This window comes from Embiotoca jacksoni, unplaced genomic scaffold (assembly GCF_022577435.1).
Source record: "Embiotoca jacksoni isolate LCO1_2020_lvr unplaced genomic scaffold, fEmbJac1.0.p SCAF_22, whole genome shotgun sequence".
NCBI classification, from domain to species: Eukaryota; Metazoa; Chordata; class Actinopteri; family Embiotocidae; genus Embiotoca; species Embiotoca jacksoni.
In genome coordinates, this window is record NW_027185363.1 from 10,497,565 (window position 1) to 10,520,466 (window position 22,902).

Consider the following 22,902-nt stretch of genomic DNA (forward strand, 5'->3'; position numbering starts at 1 on the left):
TTGAAGATATCCGAAATTCGTTTCGGTGATCGAGAAAATGGGGTGAAAGTCAATAAAGTCAGAAACACAAAATCGTGATGAAAACTAAACGATTGCGGTCTGTATTTTAAAGGAATAGTTCAACATTTTGGGTAATATGGACACTCGCTCTCTCGTGCGTACGCTGAGTGTAGAACTAGAGCCAGTGGCAGATTAGCTCGGCTTAGCACTAATCAGCACGCTGTATCTTTTTTTTTGTTGTTTAATCCATAAACAAAGAGAAATGTAAAAATGACCATTGGTCGCCAAGAAATGGTTTCAGCATAAAACTCATAAAACCTTTTTTTTTTTGGGGGGGGCATTGTCCAAAAAAAAAGAGAAAACATGGCTATTTTCAGACTTTCCGTGGCAGTAATTAAGGTTGGGGTAGGTTCATGATTTGTGTTACAGTGATACTTTTACCACTGATCATACGCAAGAGAAAAAGGCTAACAATTGCGCTGCGAGTCCAAAAATATTACAATAATATTGTACTAATTACTACATATAACAGTCTTCGCATATACACATACCAGTAAAATGATGTAAAATCAAATTTAGCTGTAGACGTTTCGACACATTCAACGTAGCACAACGCTAATGTTAGTGAGAGGCAGTCGGATTCCGACTCCTCAGTCGTTGATAATAGCAAGCTGAAATGAGTGGAATCCAAAAAAATGAAGGCAAGCAACAACATTGGACGCGGCCTTTCTGGGGCTGTTGTGTGGTTTAATACAGGGAGTTATATTTAATTATTGTTGGTATCCGCAGTGGGTACTTTGGAAATTTGATTTGGTACATCGTGGTAAATGGTCTGAAACATTTGGGAACTTCTGGTTTAGATTAAAGCATTGTTTGAAGTCATTGGAAGATAAGGGTCTTGGTTAAAAGCAGACTTTGGTCACTCAGCCTCCTCTTTAAGAATCTTTATAGTGCCATGATAGCATTATGCTTTTTCAGCCTCTGCTCCTGACAGATAAAAGTCAGTATTCAAATGACCACAAGAGAGTCTGGAAAACCTTGGTCGTTTCACATGTTAAAAATAATAAACCAATGCTTTCTAGCCATTTATCTCTCTTTCTATCATCTGACTCTTTTTCTCAGATGCAAATATTGGAAAACTGCTTAATTTATACCGCATTAACTGCAGTAATAATTATCAACTTGCAGTGGGAGACAGAACAACCTATTTAAAATCATGTTATTTTCAGTGGAGATTGATTAAAAACTAAAACAACGAGCTTGAGAAATATCCAACCTCCTCTAAAGTGTCACCCAAAGTTTATCTCAACACCTGAAAACTGTTGACCACTCCCGAATAAAGCTAGCAAATCTCTTCGTACTTATATCATCAAAGGCCGTACTCACTTCCTCACAAGTGTCATCAAGTTCATCGCGGCCCACCGACTACTCCGTATCTCTCCGCCATCTCAGCATTCCTATGGAAACATAAATTGGCCGGCTGAAGCTTTGGCAGGAGTCTCCCTATTGGATGATTTACCATATAATGCCAAGTGTTATTGTGTTACTGAAGTCCTACACACCAGCTGTCCTGCCTCTCTGTCTCCTTCTCCCAAACTTCTCGGCAGTGTGTATCCTCCCTCAGGGACAAGTGTAGGAGGAAGCGGAGTGGGTGGTTCAATCAGGTTGGGTGGTTATTGGAGAGACTGGAAGTGACTGGAATTGGAGATTGAGGTCCTACAGTTAAAATCGAGACACACCACCGCATGCAAAGCAGAAGAAGCGAGGGAATACAAATGGAAGATATCGAGCAGTTTTGTTCCAGATTTCTCGATATCCAATTGGGATGGGAGAAAGTCAGGAGAAGTTCATTTCAAAATTTGTATTTAAAATACAATTATTATTCTCTGCAAAATGTCTTTGCTTTCAAAAGCGAGCGGCATGAACAGGCTGGCAGCAGAAACCTGATCGTGGAAACAATGGTTGGCTTGGAATCATTTCTAATCTTTTATTTAGAAAGTCTTTTAAATTTCATTCCAGAGTTGTTGTTTTTTATTCAAAAAAATAGATGTGATTTAAGCTGTGTCACACAAGGCTGTACAATTAGACGCTGAGGCAGTCAGGATGTGTTTCGGCACCCCAGAAAGCAGATCAAACACGGCTTGATCAATCAAGTGAATAAAATGGTGATGACACTTGGTTGATACCCTGAGGGAAATTAGGTTGTTGCAGAAGACAGAAGCCAATAAGAAGTACAAACAGTACAATCGTAGGAAAGGATGCAGGAAGTGCTGCAACTGGCGTCTACAAGCTACCCAAACTATAGAAACACAAACTAAATATGTAAATAATATTAAAATCTGTATTTTAACTTCATCAGCAAAATTGAAATCATTTTACTCCATCGAGCTGTGCAGTACTGCAGAGATACTAATCACAAGTGTTTATGCAGAATGAAGTGGACTCAACTCGGTCTGAGTACCGAGGATATCTTTTAAGGTTTTATCTTAAAAAAAAAATACGTTCTTAAGGCAAATCAGGACTTTCAGGTGGTTTTGGCTCGGGAGGTAAATATGGAGGAAGATGGTTTGAGTTGAGTGCACTCTTATGGGTTTAGCTTTGCCTGAAAACGGGGGGAAGTATTCAGTCCAGCTCGATTCAAAATTATCCAAAATACTCCAGGAGGTCACCGTGTCTGGTCAAGAAATACTGACGATGGGATGTTTTCACACTTTAGTTTTTATGTGGATAAAACAAACAAGAGATAACACGTCAATCAGTGAACTTTAGAGGTGCTGCTCGGCAGAATTTTGTTACCTTTAAACAATGCGAGGCTAACTGTCGACTGCTAGCCGCCCCTTCCTCCCACAAACTGCTGTACTACTCTTTTAACTGCAGGGTTGCTGGTTTGATACCCAGCTCCTTCTGGCACTCCTCAAAGTGTCCTTGAGCAAGACACTAAAACCAAAAATGCTTTACCATGGCCAGAACATTGGACACTGGCTGCCGCCATTGTCACTTGTGTTTTATTTACTAGCTGGTGGCTTAGTGCTTAATCTGTAGTAAATCTTAAAGGCAGTAAGTGGATGACATATTTTCTGAAATGACGGATGTCAAATCAAAACTTCGAGATGGAGCAAGAAACGTGGGCTTATTCTTTAGAAATTAGAGTGCGTGATCTGATTTTTTTTTTTTTTTTTTAAGAGATTTCATGCACTAAGCGTTATTAAATTTACTTACCACACAAATATCAAGGCAAAAAAATAAACCACTAACAGTTTGTGCATGTGCCGTGTTGTGTCTCGGCCCGTGTGTGTCTGCATAATTCGTGATGTCTCCAGGTAATTTGGCCCCAACGCAGGAGGACTGCACAGTTGTTGAGATTTGCATTCACTAATTAATTTGTCAGAAGTAATTTTTTTCCACTTGGTGCTTGATTAAAACTAATATTAATAATTTTAATTAACCAGAATAATAATTAAATTCAACCTACAATTATTGCTCAGTGAAGTTTTAAATATTGCAGGCACTGAATGGCTCTCTGCTCATTTATTTTGATGTTTGCCAGACACGTTTGGGTCCGGTTCGGTGTGAAGGTTGGTACGGAGCAGATGAGATGGAGTGGTAATTACTTTGAGCTTTGCCACACACACTGGCACAGCCTCATCTTTGAATTTATGATTCATTTCCTCTCATTTCTCCTGCAAAATTATATGTATCACAGTATTTAAAAAGAACCTTTTCCCCACTTAGAGTTCTGCCTGCAAGCCCTATGAAGACTTACATAACTATTAACGTGTGATAAACACCAATACTTTTGTGTGCTTTTGGTCCAGAGCTGTTTTTCAATCTTACTGCGGGATACAACATCGCAATATTGCAGAAGATTGTCTGCTTCTATCTTCGTGGCCCCTTGAAGGCCCTCTCCTGTTTGAAAATGATGGTTCCCTGGTGCACAAAGTCAGGTCTATAAAAAATGGAGTTTGTTGTTGAAGAACTTGAATGCACAAGAGCACGGACCAGAACTCCATCTCCCCATCACCTTTGTGAAACTAACTTTCTGGAATGTAAGGTGAATTTGTGCAACAACAAAAACAAGTAAAATTGAATTCCCTCTCTCTGTGTCTCTCAAAGGCCCCATGCAGGAGACGGTGTTTGACTTCTGGAGGATGGTCTGGCAGGAGAACACGGCAGCTATCGTCATGGTGACCAACCTGGTGGAAGTGGGCAGGGTGGGTATCAATTACGTTTCACTCAAACTTCAGATTTCAAATGAGATTACCTTGACCCGAGTCGACTGACTGCCTGATTGTATCTCGAGGCAAACACAGCTATCTTTTTTTTTTTTTTTATCTATTTTTTATTTGTCTTTGAACATCAGCACCCAGATGTTTCTGTGCGTGTGTGTACGCTAACTCAGCGAGGCATGGGGGTCGGGTGCCGCCAGCTCTTTTTCCATCTATCTGATCAGTGAGAAGTGAGGAGAAACTGATTGATGGCCTTCATTACCAGAGAGGCATTCAGGCGACTGACTACTGTTTCATGTGAGCGACTCCATAAGAGGAGATTAGACTCCGCCGAAGCCACCAGCACCTACCGGACTCCTCCGAGCAGAAATATCTCTTAATGTTGTCCTCATTGGACAAAATGGGGCCGTTATTGAGTGGTGAGAAGAGTTCATAATGTTCAAACTAATGGTAGAGCCTTGACTACAGCATGTGCCCTGGAAGAAAAAAAAACACAGCCCTGCTTCAGTCCTAATTTGTTCCACTTAACTCACACTATAGTTCCTCCTGGTTAGGTTATAATCAAGGGAAAATGAAGGTCTTAATGCGCAGTGTAATGCTGTGACTGCCAGGGGATTTTCTCTAAGACATTTTTAACACATTCACACCGAAAGCCCCTCAAACACAGGCACACCTTGATTTCGCTGATGTGCATTTTTGGGGGGCTTAAATGTAGCAGAGCTGATAATGATTCATGGGCCCATCTCTTGGTACCTCATTAGGCCTTTCCTCTCCAGTAGCTGAGCCCACCCCACCCCACACCTTCTCCACACCTGCTTAGCTGAGGCGCCGTCCTCGGCGGGCCCCGGCACCCCAAACCGTCTGTTATATGATCCTTGTCCAATGGCGGGCGGGAGGCACAGTTGGTCACAGTGACGGTGGCTCCATAGAGGGCCCCATAAAAATCGCTCCGCCATATCACAGTGGACCATCTGCTCGGCACAGTTGCTGATGAACTCTGGGAAATCCTGGCACACACACAGACGAGCACACACAGCCTCTGTCCCGCCGCTCTCGCGCACAGGGGCGGCGCTCGGCGCACTTTGATGTACGAGAGATTTGGTTTGGAAGTTAGTGTGCTGATGTGTGAGATGAGGTGATGCTCCGCGTGCTTCTTCTCCGTACACTTTATCCATGCGAGCGAACGAGTTCAAGAGACTGTGTACACACGAGAAACGTGCTCAGAAGTCTGCCCGCACAAAAGAGCATCTGTGTCGACGCTGGCATGTTTTAACCCAAAGGCTAATTCTCCCCCCCCCCCTCCCCCAAAACCAGGCGGTTGATTCGGAGTGATCTAATAAGGTAATGGCTTTTGCCTAATTCAATCTGGCTGGAAGCGGACGGTGGATTTGTGATTGTCATCAGGGATTAGTCATCAGGGGTGTCAGGGAGAGGGACCCTCAAAGTCCCCCTCTGTCTCTGTCACTCCACAAACCAAAATCTCATTTCATTCGTAATCAGTGCACAGACGCCAGAAATGAAAATTGAATCTACTGGTGGCTGATGTCGCATTTATCCCTCATCAAAAATTATCATTCTCTGATATACCTCCGTGATCGCAATCTCTATTACCAGCCTTACTCCCCCAGTATCAACAGTTTAATTGAACAGGGGGGGAGGGAGGAGGATAGCTGGGGGGAGGGGGGGGGGGGGCACAAGGAGGAGGGGGGCGGGGGTGGGGGTAATTTTGCACTCATATGATACCTAATACAAGTAATATTTCCAGTGGGGTGTTTTAGATTTCTGTTGGGAAATCTGTTTTAAACAGCTGAGGGTTTATTATTTCATATCATTATTGGATTGTCATTATATCTCCCTCATTCAATTGTAGCACACTATTTTTTTTTTTTGTTTTCGTCCCATTTATCCACACCGGTAGTCAAAATTTTAAGGTGGAGATATCTCAACGCCCTCTTAGTCGCCTGTTCTGTTCTGTTCTGTTCTGTTTTGTTCTGTTCCGTTCTGTTCCCTGGGTTTGTTCACGGTTCCACCTTTAGACTCTTTTTTTTCCTTCACATTATCGACGTGAGAATGAAAAAGCAATAACGTGCGAATGAACTCTCCATCGATACATAAGATTCCCATTTACAGCAGATCCTTGACCGGGGGCTGAAACTAATATGAAGCAAATCTCATTTCCATTTGAAAGAAATGCTCCAGAAAGTGAAATATCAGGTGGCAAATGGGAGGTAATGTGATGTGACAATTATCTTTATTGGAAAAAATGACAGCCGAGCAACTCGCAGAGATTCAAATCGAAGTGTGTGCAGTGGAATAAAGCCATATGAAAAGTAAAAGCATTGTAATTAGCATGCAGCATATGTGGGGGTGGTATTAAACCCTTGCTTTCGTCACTCGCAGGTGAAGTGCTGTAAGTACTGGCCTGATGACACTGAGATCTACAGAGACATCAAGGTGACGCTGATAGAGACGGAGCTGCTGTCGGAGTATGTCATCAGGACCTTTGCTGTGGAGAAGGTACACTTTTTGACCTTTCTGACACTTTCTAAACTTTTTTATTTATCTCGGAGACAATCGAAGAGACATATACCTTTTTCTGTTTTAGCTTTTGCTTTCTGTCATACAACTGAGATCCTCTTACATAAGTACTAGACCTCAACCTTCGGCTCCCCAGCAATTCAGCTGAAGGAATAATGGGCGCCGCAGTCATAAGCACGTGGAGAGAGTTGGCTTTGGATAAGCCTCTCAAGTTTCTTTGCTACTGTTACATGTTTGAATTGGTTTTAGATGTTGCTTTTATTAACAGCTCATCAAGGCCATGGCAATACAACTACCAAATGGTTGCTGTAAAAATGAGCAGATTTCCTCTCATTCCATCAGATTGATGCAGAAATATTTGTATGACAAAATGTGTTTTTTTTTTTGTTTTTTTTTAAAGCCTGTTTGTAGGATTTGAACATTATTGGTGTTTGTGCTGTTTGCTTGGCAGATCACTGATGAATTGGCTGAAGGCAGCACATAGTTTGTGTCCATTTTAACTAGGTTTTTCACATTTTCTTTTCAACAACTTGTATTCCTCGAATATTATGAAAGACACTAAAATAAAAATAAAATTTGAATTAAAACTCTACACACTTTAAAAAGGAAGTATTTCAGAGAGGATTTAAACAGAAACAGACCATGTAATCAGAGTAATACAGTGCATTTTACCCCCAACACTGTTGGAAGGCAGAAAAGGGTTCTCAATTGAACCTATTGGAACCATATAACTTTTAGGTTTCCCTTAAAACCTGAAAAACATTTAGTTTACATTCACAAGTGTTGCAGTATAGTATGATTTCTATATATATATAATCTAGATCTTCAGCTAATGAGGCCATCTAGAAAATTACCTTACTTTCCAACTTACTACATCTGCAGAAGCTGTTTTTGGCATATATTCTACAGTGTCCAGATCGTAGAAGTAACATACAGTGTAAGCATTTGTGACTGGAAGGTCAAAGACGGGACAGAAGTGCTACAGTCGGTAAAGAAATAAGGCAACGCAGGCCTTAAACATGCCGTGTGCTGCTAGAAAAAGGAAACGTTGCTCAACCCTCTTTCCACCGTGTCCATAAAGTGTGTGTTTGTATTCAATTCGACTCCGTGTTTGCTTTGGATGGACCTCTCGCATCGTCTGTACACTTCCTCCCCACGTCCCCGCCGTGTTCTCTGCTGCGCTTTGTGTGTTTAACATGATGACTCTGTTCCCCAGAGAGGAGCTCACGAGATCCGGGAGATCCGACAGTTTCACTTCACGGGCTGGCCGGACCACGGCGTGCCCTATCACGCCACAGGCCTGCTGGGCTTTATTAGGAGAGTCAAGTCCAAGACCCTGACCAACGCCGGGCCCATGGTGGTTCACTGCAGGTTAGTTTGCACTGGAACTGAGCACTCTGATTCAGGCTGGTGTTTCTACTTTGTCTAAGCAGCCAGTGTGTACTTGTGTTTGTCCCTCATCCATTGTTTTATACAGTCTGTGGACTGAAAGCCAGCAGAGCAGAGTAGAGCTGTGCATGAATGAATATCATAGCCAATATTTGGGATATATTTCAGTCTAAAGTCAAATCACTTTATCTTCCAAACACTTTTTTCCTTTTAAAGGGTCAGTTCATCAAAATGATTGGGTTTTCATGAAATCCTTTTTTTCAAAGAAACAGTCCCTAAGAGTTTATTGAGTATCATCTATAGTAACTGGAATAATCTTTCCGGAAAGACCATAGTGTTATTTAACACGTCTAAAACATGTTTAACATGTCTAAAATATAATCTGTCACTGCTGCTTGTGGTGTTGCACACTTTCACCCCCAGTGTATGTCGGCAGAGGGAGTAATCAGAGGCAGCAAATATCTTAAATCCAAGACTATTTTTGGGATCCAATTCACACACTTCCATGTTAGAACAATGACTTGCGTAGTGTGCGAATTACGACAAAAATTTTTTATTGAAGCCTCTGGTATCGCAAACATTTGGAATAACCCTGTGCAATAATAGATGTCCTGAGTCTCTCCATAAATGAGACTCTTTATGTGCGTGTTTGTGTGTTCCTCTGCAGCGCCGGTGCCGGTCGAACGGGCTGCTTCATCGTCATCGACATCATGCTGGACATGGCGGAGCGAGAGGGCGTGGTGGACATTTACAACTGCGTGAGGGAGCTGCGCTCACGGAGGGTCAACATGGTCCAGACCGAGGTACGGCAAACCCGGTCGTCACACCGGCTTCACTAGAGCTGCGTCCGTCCCCGGAGACTCATCGGTAGAATATGGAAGAGTTAGAGATGCAGCTTGACAGGCTGCAGCCACCAAAAGTGGATTGGACAGTATTTTGCAAATAATTCCTCTCTGGTGAAAGAAGCACTTCCACAGAAAACATGTATTATTTAAATAAATGATTGTCTGTCATTTATTAGTCATTAATCTGCAGCTTAGGTGATCCAGGAGAGGTTTTTAACCATTTTGACATTTACTGATGATGCTCATTATCTTCTAAATTGCAGTATAATAGTTTTAATTTTTTGCTGTCGTTCACTTGAAAGCACAAGTTCAAGTGTCGCGTTTTTCAAACAGGTTTTTCATGATGTAACTAAACAATCCAAATATTAATTAACCTCTGTTCGATGGCTGTAAAGCAGGTGCCCTACTTGTGTAAGCCGGCTTTAAATACCTTGCGAATGGTGTTTATATTTACAGCAGACATATTTTTAACTGCCAGAGCAGTGGTGGGGGTTTTATCGTCGTCACTCACACCAACTTTTACATTTTTAATGAGCATTTTTCACACAAAAGACATTTATTGAAGTGCACACCCCAACTATTTCCCAGGGTGCTAAGCACAAGTGCCTGGCAACACATGCAGTAATAAAAGGGTTTAGAGGGTTGTAACTGAGAGGATTTAGCTCATATCGATGGCTGAAAAACATCCCTGGCTCATCCTCCAGCTTTATGCCGGCGTGGACAACCGGAGCGACTTTCCTGAACACCGGCCATCTGGAGGTGTCCGTAGTCTCGTTGAATGCATCATTTCACCGTAATTCCCTTTAAATCACAAGCGTCATTGGACTTAATGGGCAAATGTTTCATCGCTGACGTCCGAATTGGGATTTGAGCAACCGGAGACCAAATGTTGTTCACCCTGAGTCACTCTCCTTCAAGTTCAGTGACCTTCAAAGTGTGTGTCTGTGTGCGCGGTTTTCCCCTCGCAGGTGTTCAGGCTCGCTGGCACGGCTCCTCCGCCCGCAGCCACACACCATCTCCCCCAACGCGGATTTTAATCTGTCGGCGGAAACGAAACGCCTTGTTGTTGTTTAACGTTCATGAGCTCAGATAACGTCTACCAATCTGCGGGTTCTCGTGCGCGAAGCGTGTCACCGCCGACCCGCTGACCCCGGCCCGGGATTGTCGAACCGCCGGGTCGGCGGTTCACGTCGTGCTTGTAGACTTAACAAATGGCAACACATGTATCTCAATCTGTAAATCAGTGACCCCTGTGCATGTGTGCGGATTTTGGTCCGAAGTGACAAGGAAGTGTCAGCTGGAAATGTCACTTCAGAAGAGATTTGCATCAAGCTTGAAGCTGTGTCACCGTGTCCGCTGCTTGACTGACTGATGGGAGGAGGACGAGGACGAGGAGGAAATGTGTTTAGATTTCCTGTTTCCGACCTGCGTGGCATCGAGTGCAGCCTTTTTTGTCTTTGAGACATCAACCTTGTGCGTGCGTTGGTCATGTCAACAATCATGACAAAATCATAACCTGGCGAAGATCACGGAGGTTTAAATGGATCATTAAAAAAAAACAAAAAATAGAAAAGTTCAAGTAATACTTTCTGCAAGGCCTCTAAATAATTGAAGGTTTCGAAAATTTTAAGGGAAAATTAAATCAGCTATGTAACCAAAAAAATGCAAAAATATGTAATGTAACCTTTGAACATGGACAATGACAAATATTACTCATTGAAATTGCCTTGAGGGTGAAGAATAATCATGCAACGGTAATGGAAAGGTCATCGAATTCTTCTGGCAAAAACATACAGGAGGCTCGTGTATTTCTATGGCTGATAAAAAATACCACTCATATCTGGTGTTTTCAGAGTCTTAGAAGTCTGATGGATCCGCAATGAGGATGCTGTTTTTTTCAGGAGCAGTATGTCTTCATCCACGATGTCATTTTGGAGGCATGTCTATGTGGCGACACCATCATCCCCGCCAGTCAGCTGCGCTCCGTCTACTACGACATGAACCGCCTGGACCCGCAGACCAACTCCAGCCCCATTAAAGAGGAGTTCAGGGTGAGGAGCTTATTAGCATAATCAAAAAGATCACGCAAACAGTGTATGCAAATCCCGTAATGAAGCATTATCTCAAGTGCGGGATCAGTTCTAAATTACGGTAAACATGTTGTCCCTTGATGAATGGCGCGGCCCCCCCCCCTCTGGGCGAATCAGTGGCAAATATATCACCTTGCATTAATGTGTAATAGCAGCACCCCTCCTTGGACCAATCAGTGTTACACGAGACACATCGTCCCCGTAAGTTTCATCACAGTCACATCAGGGGAGTCGGAGCTATCGCTAATGTAACTTATTAAAGAATTGCATTGTTAATTACCATTTTGGGATATAATTAGCACACTCTCGAGACCCGAGTGCCTCGCTTCCTGCGTGGAATTGACAGCATGTAATTCCGCGTTTCGACTCGACAGACTCTGAACATGGTGACTCCCACGCTGCGGGTGGAGGACTGCAGCATCGCCCTGCTGCCCAGGAACCACGAGAAGAACCGCTGCATGGACGTCCTGCCTCCGGACCGCTGCCTCCCCTTCCTGATCACCATCGACGGCGAGAGCTCCAATTACATCAACGCCGCCCTCATGGATGTAAGTGTCAAACATTTCGGACCTTAAGCTTCCAGTTGCAACTTGGATATTCTCGCTAATTGCATCGCTATAATTTTAAAGTGACACGGAGTCACGAGCCTTTCCCACATGTTGCTTTTCTGGTCAGACACACTGATATCAAGGCAGGGATTTTGTATTTATGAGTTAATAGAAGGCTGTCACGGGTGACATTGGTATTTCAGCCTATTTTTTAATGGACCTCTTTATGTAACATTGTTCACGTTTGAAGTACTCCTTCCTGACTACCAATGCTCAAAAGAGAAGACACGAGACAAACAAAACAAAACTGTCAATTATAAGTTATTGTTCCAGTAAGTGGACTTAATGTGCAATAAGAGTTAAAAGTAGTGTAGAGGATGTTAAATGTTAAGTTTTTTTAGATTTAATTTAATCAATTGGTTCAAAATGAAAGCTCACCAAGCAACATGGTGCCAATACATTTTACAATTACAAAGAATACACAGTCAAGGATAAGCGATTGAAATAACGTAAGTTAAATTAAGACTACCACATTAAAACAACATTGGTGGTGTACAAATGTATGTCAGCATTTAGACCTAAAGAGTGACTTGAAAGAAGACTACGTGTTGGCGTCCCTGATCTCCTCCAGCAGGTCTTTCCGAAACTGAGGGGCCCGAACAGAAAACGCCCGGTAACCTTTAGTATTAAGATTTGTTCGAGGTATAGCCAGGATTTAGGATTGAAGGACTTACTTGAGACTTCGGCAGAGAATTCCTCTGACAGACTTAAGACTTAGAATTTTCCCCAAGTACATTAAAAACACCTCTGTATTGTCGTCACGTCTAATTGTCTGATTGCAGTTTGAGTAGAAATCTCCTAATATCTGAGATACACTAAAGGACAAGACAATATATCCCCCCCCCCCCCCCCCCCAAAAAAAAAAAAAAAAAAAATGCAATGTGTAGCAATTCTGAGGTGTTAAATTTACCCCGAACAGAGAACACCTTGACAAGGCCACCTGTTCATTGATGGACTTTTTGGCTCTTGCTCGGATCGAGCAGTTGACCTTTTCAGGTAGAGGATTGCCTCAGTCACCACTGGACTACCTCTGGGAGCCAGAAACCACATTAAAAGTGCAGTGCCCTGATATAATCCCTCCAGACATGAACTCTCCATTAGATAACAACTCTCCACGGGAGGCGGGTCAAAGGATGGAGGTCGTTTCAGAAATGGTTTATTCTCGGTAAATTGACAGAGTTACAAACTATAAAATATGCACGAGGTTCTATCCCGTGCCGTGATTTCAACTCTTTCCTTTTTTTTCCTTCCCTCCTCCAGAGTTACAAGCAGCCGTCTGCATTCATAGTGACGCAGCACCCGCTGCCGAACACAGTGAAGGACTTCTGGAGATTGGTGCTGGACTACCACTGCACGTCCATAGTCATGCTCAACGATGTTGACCCGGCCCAGGTAAACCCGACCTGATACGTGCGCTCAGACACGCAAACAACACAGAAATAATCCCCGAGGGATATTTCGAGGATCTCCCTCGCAAACAGACATCACATGAAGCAGCTCCTTTCATCAGAAGTCTGTATCTAATAACAAAAGCACAGTGTGGGAATTGGATTCAGAGAGAGATTGCTTTTTGTTTTTCTTCTAGCATGAACCCATGGAAAAAAACCCAGGGATGTACCAGCATTAGAAAAACCTATATGTACACAGAATATGTTTGAAATGAGGTAGATGCTGCAGAGTGGAAGAGGACTTGCCATGAAAGTAGACGGAGAGACAGGCCCTGTGGAAGAGACTCTCCAGATTTCTCAGCCCGAGGCTCTGTCATAACACCCGGGGATCAAAGCCTGGAGCCAGGCTGCTCTCCCCATCCAAATCCCCTTTCCCTCGGTGACTGACTGGATGGATAGAAAAAGGGCCTTTTCATTCAATATTCTCACTGTAGCCAGCCTGTCAGCCCAGCCAAGAAAGCAGCACACAGGTGGGGAAATGGGGAGGGGGGGGGGGGTGAAGGTTTACCATCTTCTCCATCAACATCTTTGTTTTTTGCATCTGTTGAATTTGTCAAGTTTTGACGGGCTCTCAAAGGAAACTAGAAAGTGGTGCTTAAGCTGCCACACGGACCGCATATGTATTTGTGCTTTTGTGTTTTTGGAGAAAAGGAAGTGTATCCATCCGTATTTCGGTTATTCAGGCCTGTTATTTGCATTCTTCTGAAGTAGAAGGTCGTTTTTTTTTGTTTTGTTTTTCTCACTTTGTTTGTTCACGACTCTTCGACTCTGCATGAAGGTATGTCTGTCAGCGGAGAATCTGTCCATCTGTGTGTACACTTCCTCGAGTCTGGTTTAGAGCCGTGAGGCCGGCGGTTGCTTCACAGGTGCGTGTTCTTAACTGGGCTTTCTCTCCTGAGGAGCAGAAATACGAGAGATTTCACTGCTCTTATGAGGCTGAGCGAGGGGTTTACGTCTCTGCACACTTTCAGTACAGGTGCCAGAACAGTCAGGAACAAAATCAATAACGGTTTCTTAATACTTTTATTAGGTTCAACGGTTTATTATTGTTATTGTACATGAATCTATTGATTGAATTTTGATTAACTGACTTGAACGTATACTGTAAAGTTGTGCAAAGCCCAAGGTTAACTTTTTGAAATACCTTGCTTTGTCCTATTTTGGTATTATCAGACCCAAATTCACTGTATGAATATAATGTATTATTGTGTGCAATCGTTGCATCTTAAAGGTCGTAGACAAGTTGCAACCTTTAGCCAATCGGTATTGACCACCATGTGACGTATGTTGCGTGGCGATACCGTAGATAGTATATAAAAGTGGATGTAGCTTCAGGGTCTGAAAAATAAGGGCCGACGTGGAAGTGCCTTAAGCTGCGATACCACAGGGTGCCACTAGAGGTCGGCTCCAAAAAGCCTCTGTCTCCATCGACTCCCATTCAACTAGTCTAATAAAATTCTACGCCAATAAAACAAATTTCCATGAGTTATTTAACTTCTGTTAGCTAAAGTCGTTCCTTCTTATTAGTATTCTGGCCATCCATCTGCAAATAATCCTGTCATTAATTTGAAAATAAGATTCAAAAAGCAGTATTTTTGGGGGCGTGTCTGTTTGATTGACAGGCCTGTGCTGCAGTCAGGGTTACATCCATCGGTAGCCGAGATGTAGTATCGTCAGATTTCCATCCAGATCGAGTCAGATCCTCTGCTCGATATTTGCTTGTGTTGCTAAAACTGTTATTATCGCTTCATGGAGCTCGAGCACATTCACCGTTGCTGGAACTGCATTTCTAAACAAACATTTGTCTTTAACTTCGTCAAACCCCGCTGGTCAGTGATTGGTCTAACCTTCACAGTTGCTGAGCGAACCTTTATACAAACAGGGTTTCCAAGACTATAATCAGAGTGAAAACTGAAGCAGTGACCAACAGGCAGGTGGAGCCAGACTGGCTTTGTCCAACCAACACTGCAAAAGTGAAAAATATTCAATTTGCAATTGCGTTTGATAGAGGAAAAAAACAGCCAATGGGATCATTTCTGAGGTATTTGGTTTGATGAATGACTGATTCTGTGATTCCCAACCAGCAATAAGCAATGAATAAATGTTTCAAATGGAGAGCGAGCAGGTGAAGCGGGTAGCTAAAAACAATGGATAAATGAATGAACATCAAGCTTCTGACACTAGTAGAATACAAACATCTAAACAGACTCAAACATCAACAGTTCAGTTGAATGAAAAAACATTGTAAGAATCTCGTCTTGTGTTTATCTGGTCGGGCTGTCGGGTTGTCCCAAAAAAACGATGGGAACAATTCAAATATAATAATTCAAAAATGTTGGCAGTGACGTATCTATCCATCGACCAATCTTTCGATAAACTTCTATTACAATTTTCTTCATGGAGATGAGTCACAGATTATCCCTCTGCCTGAAATATTTTAGAACCAAAGAACGTGTGGGGTTTGTTTTTCTGAGGGAAAGAATTAGTCGATGTTTTATCTGTTTGATTTGTGGAACAAAGGGTCAGTTGATCAGGAGAAAGCGCTCAAACTTCGAGCACATCTGTTTTTTAGTGTATCAAAAATATATTTCAGCTTCTTTATTAAACGATATGCGGCAAAAGAACTGTTGAAGAAAGCACTTCACATCCAATGAAGTCCCCTTGTGTCTCGCTGCCTTGCAACGTGCGTGTCGGGAGTCAAAATAAGAGTCAGTGGCTTCAGTCAGTGTAGTTTGGATCTGAAACTAATGAATCATCTTCTGTTTTCTTTTGTGTGTTTTTCGTTGTTTTGTCTGTGTGTGTGTGTGTGTGCGTGTGCGTGTGCGTGTGCGTGCGCACATGCCTGTTTTGTTTAGCTGTGTCCACAGTACTGGCCAGAAAACGGAGTCCACCGCCACGGACCCATCCAGGTGGAGTTCGTCTCTGCCGACCTGGAGGAGGACATCATCAGCAGAATATTTCGGATATACAACGCAGCTCGGGTACGGCGACACAGTGGTGTCCTTTTTTTGTGACCAAAAAAAAAATTAAAAGATTTTTTTTTTCGAGGAAAAAGTGATGAAATCGTGATCAGGCTGACGTGCAGTTTTTCTGCTCTGCTGCCCTTTTGCTGTAACTTTTGAAACTTGTTTGCCTTCCCTGCGGAGATCACAACAGCCAATTTATTCTGTGACTGCACACCTCACACGTCCCACTCATGCGCCGGCCTGTCCGTTCAAGCTGTGCAGAAGCAGAGTCATTCTGCTCTTTAACGATGCCTCTGCACCAGTGACTGGACCACAAGTCGGTCTTTTCGACATCTTCACGAATGTTCACGCGTAGTTAGAAAAGGTAGAAAAATAAACGGAGTTTCTCATCAATCAACACTTTCTGAATAGAATGTGAATTTGTCTCAGGTTTTTTTTTTTCACACAAAAAAACACATTTTCTCATTTACGAGTGATATTCAGCCAATGCACAATACACAATTCATCTTTTGAAAGATGATTCCCATGTTTAATGATCAGTGGCTCCTAACCTGGGAGGTCAGGACCCCTCAAAGTGTTCACGAGATGAATCTAAGGGTTCAAACGGTGATTAATGGGATAAGAGGGAATTATTATTAGACATATTTCTTGTAGTTATTTAAAACAACCTGTTCTTTCTTGCTAAATACCGGCTACTTTTACCCTTTTTCATCATTCTTATAAAACAGCTGAAATCAAAGCGTCCTTTGTTGTCACTGCTCACAAGCCACAGACATATTGAACCTGTGATAAGGAGTCACATTTCAAGCCAAAACGGTCTCCCTATGCCTTAAATCAGTGGTCCCCAACCATTTTTAAGTGAAGTGATATTTACCAGTGACCCAGAGTACCAGATCCAGGCCAAGTGTTTTTTCTCGTTAGATTAATTCATTTGAATAATTTTAAGAGCCCAAAAGGGATTCATTTCTCCTGTATTTCACACACAAAATAGCGCAACTGGGAGAAAAAGTCCCCCTAAATTTCTATAAGTAGAATGTGTTTTTCTTTGGCATCCATTTAATCATCCTGTGGCCCTTGAGATTTATCCTCATGGGGGGGGGGGGGGGGGGGGTCACAGACGGCCCCCACTGTTCCAGATAATCCACAGACCACACTGTTTTTTATTGAAGCTACTTTTTTAATAAAGAAATGGTCTTTGTGAAAACTGTTGACAGCATATGGAGCAGGTTTTGAAATCTGGTATTTGAGCGACGTGAGCACACGGGCCAAATTCACGTTAAAAACCAAAAATATCTGCACGGCTCGACACCACGACAGCTGTGTGTGTGTGTGTGTGTGGGAGGGGGGGGGGGGGGTTTGGGTGCACTGACCCTTTAACTTTGAGCTCCCAGATATCACTGCACAGACAGGGTTCTGACCAACGCTGACATCACTTGCAGTCACCTGCGTAAGCTCTTTCTCTCAACAGTCTGCCAATAATCACTCCTCATACAGTATGAGCGCGCTGTAGCATCCTCCGGCCGGCGGAGGCACCAGCAGCAGTAGGATCTAATCACACATGATCACTGACAAGTGTTATTGATCAATATGTCCGAGTGTGATTTAGAGTGTCTGTATTGCAGATCGCTTCACTATCTGTCTGCATCGCCCATCGACCTGTCGTATCTGCACCTTCATCTCTTTCAGTGACTCATCGGGTCCCTTCATTCGTCCATACCCAGCCTCACCGAGGCTTAGCTTCACGCTGCATCTTTACAGTCTGATTGCATCTTCGTGCAGCAGCGATTAACCTCAACCCATATGCGTGTTAACCTGGGATAACCGGTATGTCCTCGTCCTTGTCCTCGTCCCCCCCCCCCCCACCCCCCACCCCCATGCAGCCTCAGGACGGCTACCGGATGGTGCAGCAGTTCCAGTTCCTGGGCTGGCCCATGTACAGAGACACGCCCATGTCCAAGCGCTCCTTCCTCAAGCTCATCCGACAGGTGGACAAGTGGCAGGAGGAGTACGACGGGGGAGAGGGACGCACTGTGGTCCACTGCCTGTAAGTTTCCTCAGCAGCAACTTAATCCCACGCTGGCATTAAAAATGAAACATCTCCACCTACTGACTAAAAACTGTTATTGCACAAAAAAATTAAAAAAAATAAACAAAAAAAAAAAACTCAGCTTTATTGTGAAAACCAGCTTTCCTTTATATAACTTTTTACCATTTTCTGATGCTCGACTTTTCCATCACACCTGCAGGAACGGAGGCGGCCGCAGCGGGACGTTCTGCGCCATCAGCATCGTGTGCGAGATGCTTCAACACCAGCGATCTGTGGATGTTTTCCACGCTGTCAAAACACTGAGGAACAATAAACCCAACATGGTGGACCTACTGGTGAGGAAAATAGTGGCAGCTGAACACTTTCTCTCAACTCGTAAAACATCGTTTATTCAGTTTATATATACTTTATAAATCTTTGTCAGATTGTTTTAAGTTCCTCGCGGCACAACATCGTATCCGAACAGATACACCCAACAGTTCAGCTCACTTCCGTGTTTGAGAAATCAAAGGTCAACGTATGACGGTCCAAACGGAGGCAGCGGAGACTGAAATATACTGACTTTTAGTTTTTTAGTTTGATTCCCTTTGTATTATTTGACTTAACCTTGATCAGGAAAGAAACTTTGCGGTTCTTGTACAAATTAAGCTGAAAATGTGATTAAACCATTCGCAAGTTGTCAAAAAAAAAAATCCAGTTCCACTGGTACAATTTTGAAGACAGAATAAAAGAGTTGAGGCAACATAGAAAAATCATAAATGAAGAAAACTAAAATTAACTGATAATTATTTAAGCACTTTCTGCAAGTGGTAGAGAGAGCAGTGCACTTTGCGTCTGCTTATTACAAGTTTTAAGAAGTAGAACCGAGTGGTTGTGAAATTCCTTCGCTGCACAGTGATGTATGTGGAGATTGTAGTTGCGTGATGATATATATATATTTATATCTGTGATGTGTCCTCCTGAGTGACAAGCAAACCTGATTAAGGCGTTTCCACCTGTTTCACTTGCACTTAATTATCAATTCGTATTCATCTCGTCCAGAGCCGAGTGCATTTGCTGTAAGCTCCGCCGTTTTTTTTTATAGTAAAGTGTAAAATCACCACGCAGCACTTTCCTGATACAACCCAAAGAATACAAAGACTAGAGCACACAGTGAGTAAAATAATAAAAGGTAAAGTAGCGTACAAATGCATGGAGAGCAAAATAAGAGAGCGGAGGAGATGTGTTCAGCGCATCGTTAGAGGTCCCCCGAGCAACCTCGGCCTGTAGCAGCATCGCCACGGTTCAGGTTCACCTGAGCCAGCTCTGACTATAAGATTTATAAAACATAAATGTCTTGCTCTGATGTTGAGTCAAAGTGTTGAATGGCTGGATTGAAGCAAAAGCAGAACCTTTCTTTTTGACTCCCAGATTGCCCAACTTTACTTTGCGACTCCGGGTGATTTCATCATTTGTAACTTTGGTAAAATGTGAATCTGACAAAGCGAAAGCACGATATTAACCGACAGTGAAAGGACCTAATTCTCTGCGTCCCAGTCCCTCGTAAAAACGATAGTTTTGAGACTTTCATTATTTCAATTGAAATTGCCTTGCCGTCCTAAATTAATTTGTGACCTCCAGACTTCGGGTTGACAGTTTTCCTGCGGGGACAACAGGAGCCGTGCTGCTCGTCGTGCCCTCCTAGATCAGCATGACCGGGTCACGTCCCTCACATCTCTTTCACGTTTCTGTCTGTTTCTTCTCGTCTCCCAGGACCAGTACAAGTTTTGCTACGAAGTGGCGCTGGAGTACTTGAACTCTGGGTAACTCGGAGCTCCCGTGCACCCGCGAGAAATGAAACATTTGGGACATTACAGACGACTGCAGCTCACATTTGTGCATTAAGCTACGAGTGTGTTACCGACCCAGCGGATGCGAGGTACACACACACAACCATACATGCAGCTCCTTTGACTGGCTCTTCTCCTCCTCCTCCTCCTCCTTCTTCTTCTTCTTTGGTTGTAGACGGGAAAGGTAGCCAAGTTGTACAGTGTTAAATATCACAGCCCATTTCTGTCGGCGCCGGCTGAGGAAGGAGCACAGTGAGTTTATTTTTTTCCCCCTCTGCAGCGAGTCTCCTCCTCTCTGGATCCCTCTTTCTCTCTGTCTCTATCTCTCTCAGCTGCCTGTAGTCCCGTGGTTGTTGCCTTGATCCTCATTGGACGACGAGCATTAAATGCTCTCCAGTTTTTCCATGGAATGCGATATACTGTACATAATGTAACGTGTCCATTTGACTCTCTCTGATTTCTGTTCTGCTCAGCTCATTATTAAAAGTCATTAAATGCAGGTGCTCAAAGCCTAAATGTTACTAAATGTCCTGTAAATTTATGACTTCTTAGATGACTATTGCTTCATACTGTATGTTGGGGACAGCTGGCTCGGTCTACATTTGCTTACCTTAATTCCTGTACAGGGATCCAAAGCTTTATTTGCACTTCCATTGATCTCTTGTTGTGCATAATGTACATATTTCTGTAGATTATTTATTCACGGTATGTACTTTTTTTGTGATTCGCAGTAAGTGACAATCATATGTTCTATAGGTTTGGGTTATTGACTGTATTGTGTGCTGGGTTTTTTCTTTTCTTTTTTTTTCTGTTTTTTGGTCATCTTGTATGACGGAGCAATTCCATTGTAAAGAAAACAAGATATTATATAAATGTATCTACAATATAAACTGTGGATTCTCTATTTGTGCCTCGTCTCTGCATGGAGCCGGGAAACGTGACATTAGGGCGACATCTGCGGGAGAGATGAGGAACTTCTACGGGTACCACAGGATTCACATGACATGAATTTGTTTTAACATTACAATGGTGACTTTTCTGGTAATAGATTTTTTTTTTTTTAAAGCATAATTATAAAATGTATTTGAAATGCCCGTAAAGGCAAGGCTGTAATAATACTGGAGCCTGATTGGTCAACAACACCAGTAAAGTGTCTAATAAAAACTATCAAACTGTAAATTTATCTTAGATTTTAGCAAAGAGTTAATAATTAACAAGTTGATTATTATATTAACAGGCAGAAGTCCCAAAAATGCATTTATTCTCTTACACTTTGAAACAAAACAACATTTTTATCTGGCAATCTTGATAATATGCAATATCAAATCAAAATAAGGAATATTTAAAGAAAAGTCCCTTTTAAACTACAAATCAGGAGTGCTAAACCAACCTTTATTCCATTTACTTTTTTTTTTTAATCAAAATAACTGCTGTAAATTCATGATATTTATGAAGTTTACCAGAATTTTAGGTGTTTTCTGTTTACTGATCACTTTTGCCTAATAATGATCTTGAAAATTGTGTTTGCTCATCTACAAAAAGGTGGACTATACTTAACTTCAGTGTTTGCAAGGATTTTCAGTTTATTATTCACACCCAGCTTAAACAACAACAGTGTCGCCCCTTCATGAATGTTTTGATGAAACTGTTTCCGACCATTTCGGAGGATTTCGCTTACGGTCCTGTTGAATTGTATTGCATTTTAAATGAGGTGTTGCTGTTATTTAGCCCATCCTCATTGATGTAAATGATGTTGACGAAATAACAAACACCTGTCAACGCATTCGCTTAATGTAATTCATCACGGCAAACCTGAGACACCAGCTCCATTTCTCATGGTCATCATTCAGTTTTGAAAAGGTTCAAGATGTTTTGATTTAAGTGGATGTTTTGAGAGTCTAGTACGCAGTTCATAAGGACACATACTGTGAAGGTGCTCCCTATAATGGAAAAAAAATAAGAATAATAAGCAATTTAACCTTGAAGAAATGTCTGCTTCTTTTCACGCAGTCCATCGGCACACTCCTTTTCAAAAAGTTCTTAACATTTTTCATGCTAAGTGTGTCATGACTTTGAGAAGTTAAGATCCAAATCAAAGCCTCACTTCCTTACAATTAATTTAATCTCAAAACGTAATGTGACCCGCCGAGCTTTTAGTCTTGGCACCGACTGATGAGCCAGAACAGACCTGAGCTTCTTTTCACAGTTAAATCAAAGAGTGACCTATAAATAGCTTGTCAAGGACTCGTACCAGCACAGTAAACAAACTTAAATCATGTTGATTAGCAAATAGGCTCCTCGACTTTACTGTTAAATGCAGAGAACTGGCTTGTTTGAAGTAAATGGTTAATGGACATAATGTTTAGCCTTGCCATGTTTTTAGACCGATTGTATGAAGTTAAAATGAGCGTGGGTTTGGGTTTGATTTCTTTGGTATCCAGTGGTGCAAGTTTTGAATCATTTCCTGTAAAAACGTGTATAATTAATGCTTTATTCTAAAATGTAACTGGGGCAAATCTGATATCAGTAAAATCTGGTGTTTCTTGGACTGACGTGCAGGTTTGTGCCTTCAGAGCTTTTCTCCCTCTAGTGGTCACCATGAGTAACTTCACTGAACCTTCTCTAACACATGCAATGTGTGGTCGAAGGGAAGCAATTGATTGTGACATGAAACATTTAACATGAGTAATATCTCTTACACTGATACATGTGACCATTTTATCGAGGTTGTGTAAATTCAAAAAGTTTAACAGCTCAGCAAGTGAAGTCCTTGTAATATTAAATTAAAAAAAGATATGATAGTGTCTTCTCCTGCAGAGTTGGAAAGGCAGAAGAGTATGTTTTGAGATCAAACTTTATAATACGGGAAACCATGGAGGACAGGAAAGCAGCCACTGTTTACGTGTAAAAATCTAC

General features: G+C 42.3%; 1 protein-coding gene across 4 annotated transcripts in view; it reads left to right on the forward strand.

Annotated features, from left to right (window-relative positions):
• The window catches only part of LOC138203184 (receptor-type tyrosine-protein phosphatase mu-like), a 159,714-nt gene extending 137,182 nt beyond the window's left edge, over positions 1 to 22,532 (forward strand). For 2 of the 4 annotated variants that reach the window (XM_069157889.1, XM_069157892.1), the window contains 11 exons: positions 4,114 to 4,211; positions 6,627 to 6,743; positions 7,981 to 8,135; positions 8,821 to 8,956; positions 10,900 to 11,049; positions 11,463 to 11,636; positions 12,957 to 13,088; positions 16,000 to 16,125; positions 17,991 to 18,154; positions 18,357 to 18,492; positions 19,910 to 22,532. In XM_069157889.1, the coding sequence (XP_069013990.1) occupies positions 4,114 to 4,211; positions 6,627 to 6,743; positions 7,981 to 8,135; positions 8,821 to 8,956; positions 10,900 to 11,049; positions 11,463 to 11,636; positions 12,957 to 13,088; positions 16,000 to 16,125; positions 17,991 to 18,154; positions 18,357 to 18,492; positions 19,910 to 19,963 (1,442 nt within the window). In that variant the 3' untranslated portion in view covers positions 19,964 to 22,532. The remainder of the gene's footprint in view (positions 1 to 4,113; positions 4,212 to 6,626; positions 6,744 to 7,980; positions 8,136 to 8,820; positions 8,957 to 10,899; positions 11,050 to 11,462; positions 11,637 to 12,956; positions 13,089 to 15,999; positions 16,126 to 17,990; positions 18,155 to 18,356; positions 18,493 to 19,909) is intronic. The other 2 variants (XM_069157890.1, XM_069157891.1) reach the window with 2 other exon arrangements.
• Positions 22,533 to 22,902: the final 370 nt, after the last annotated feature.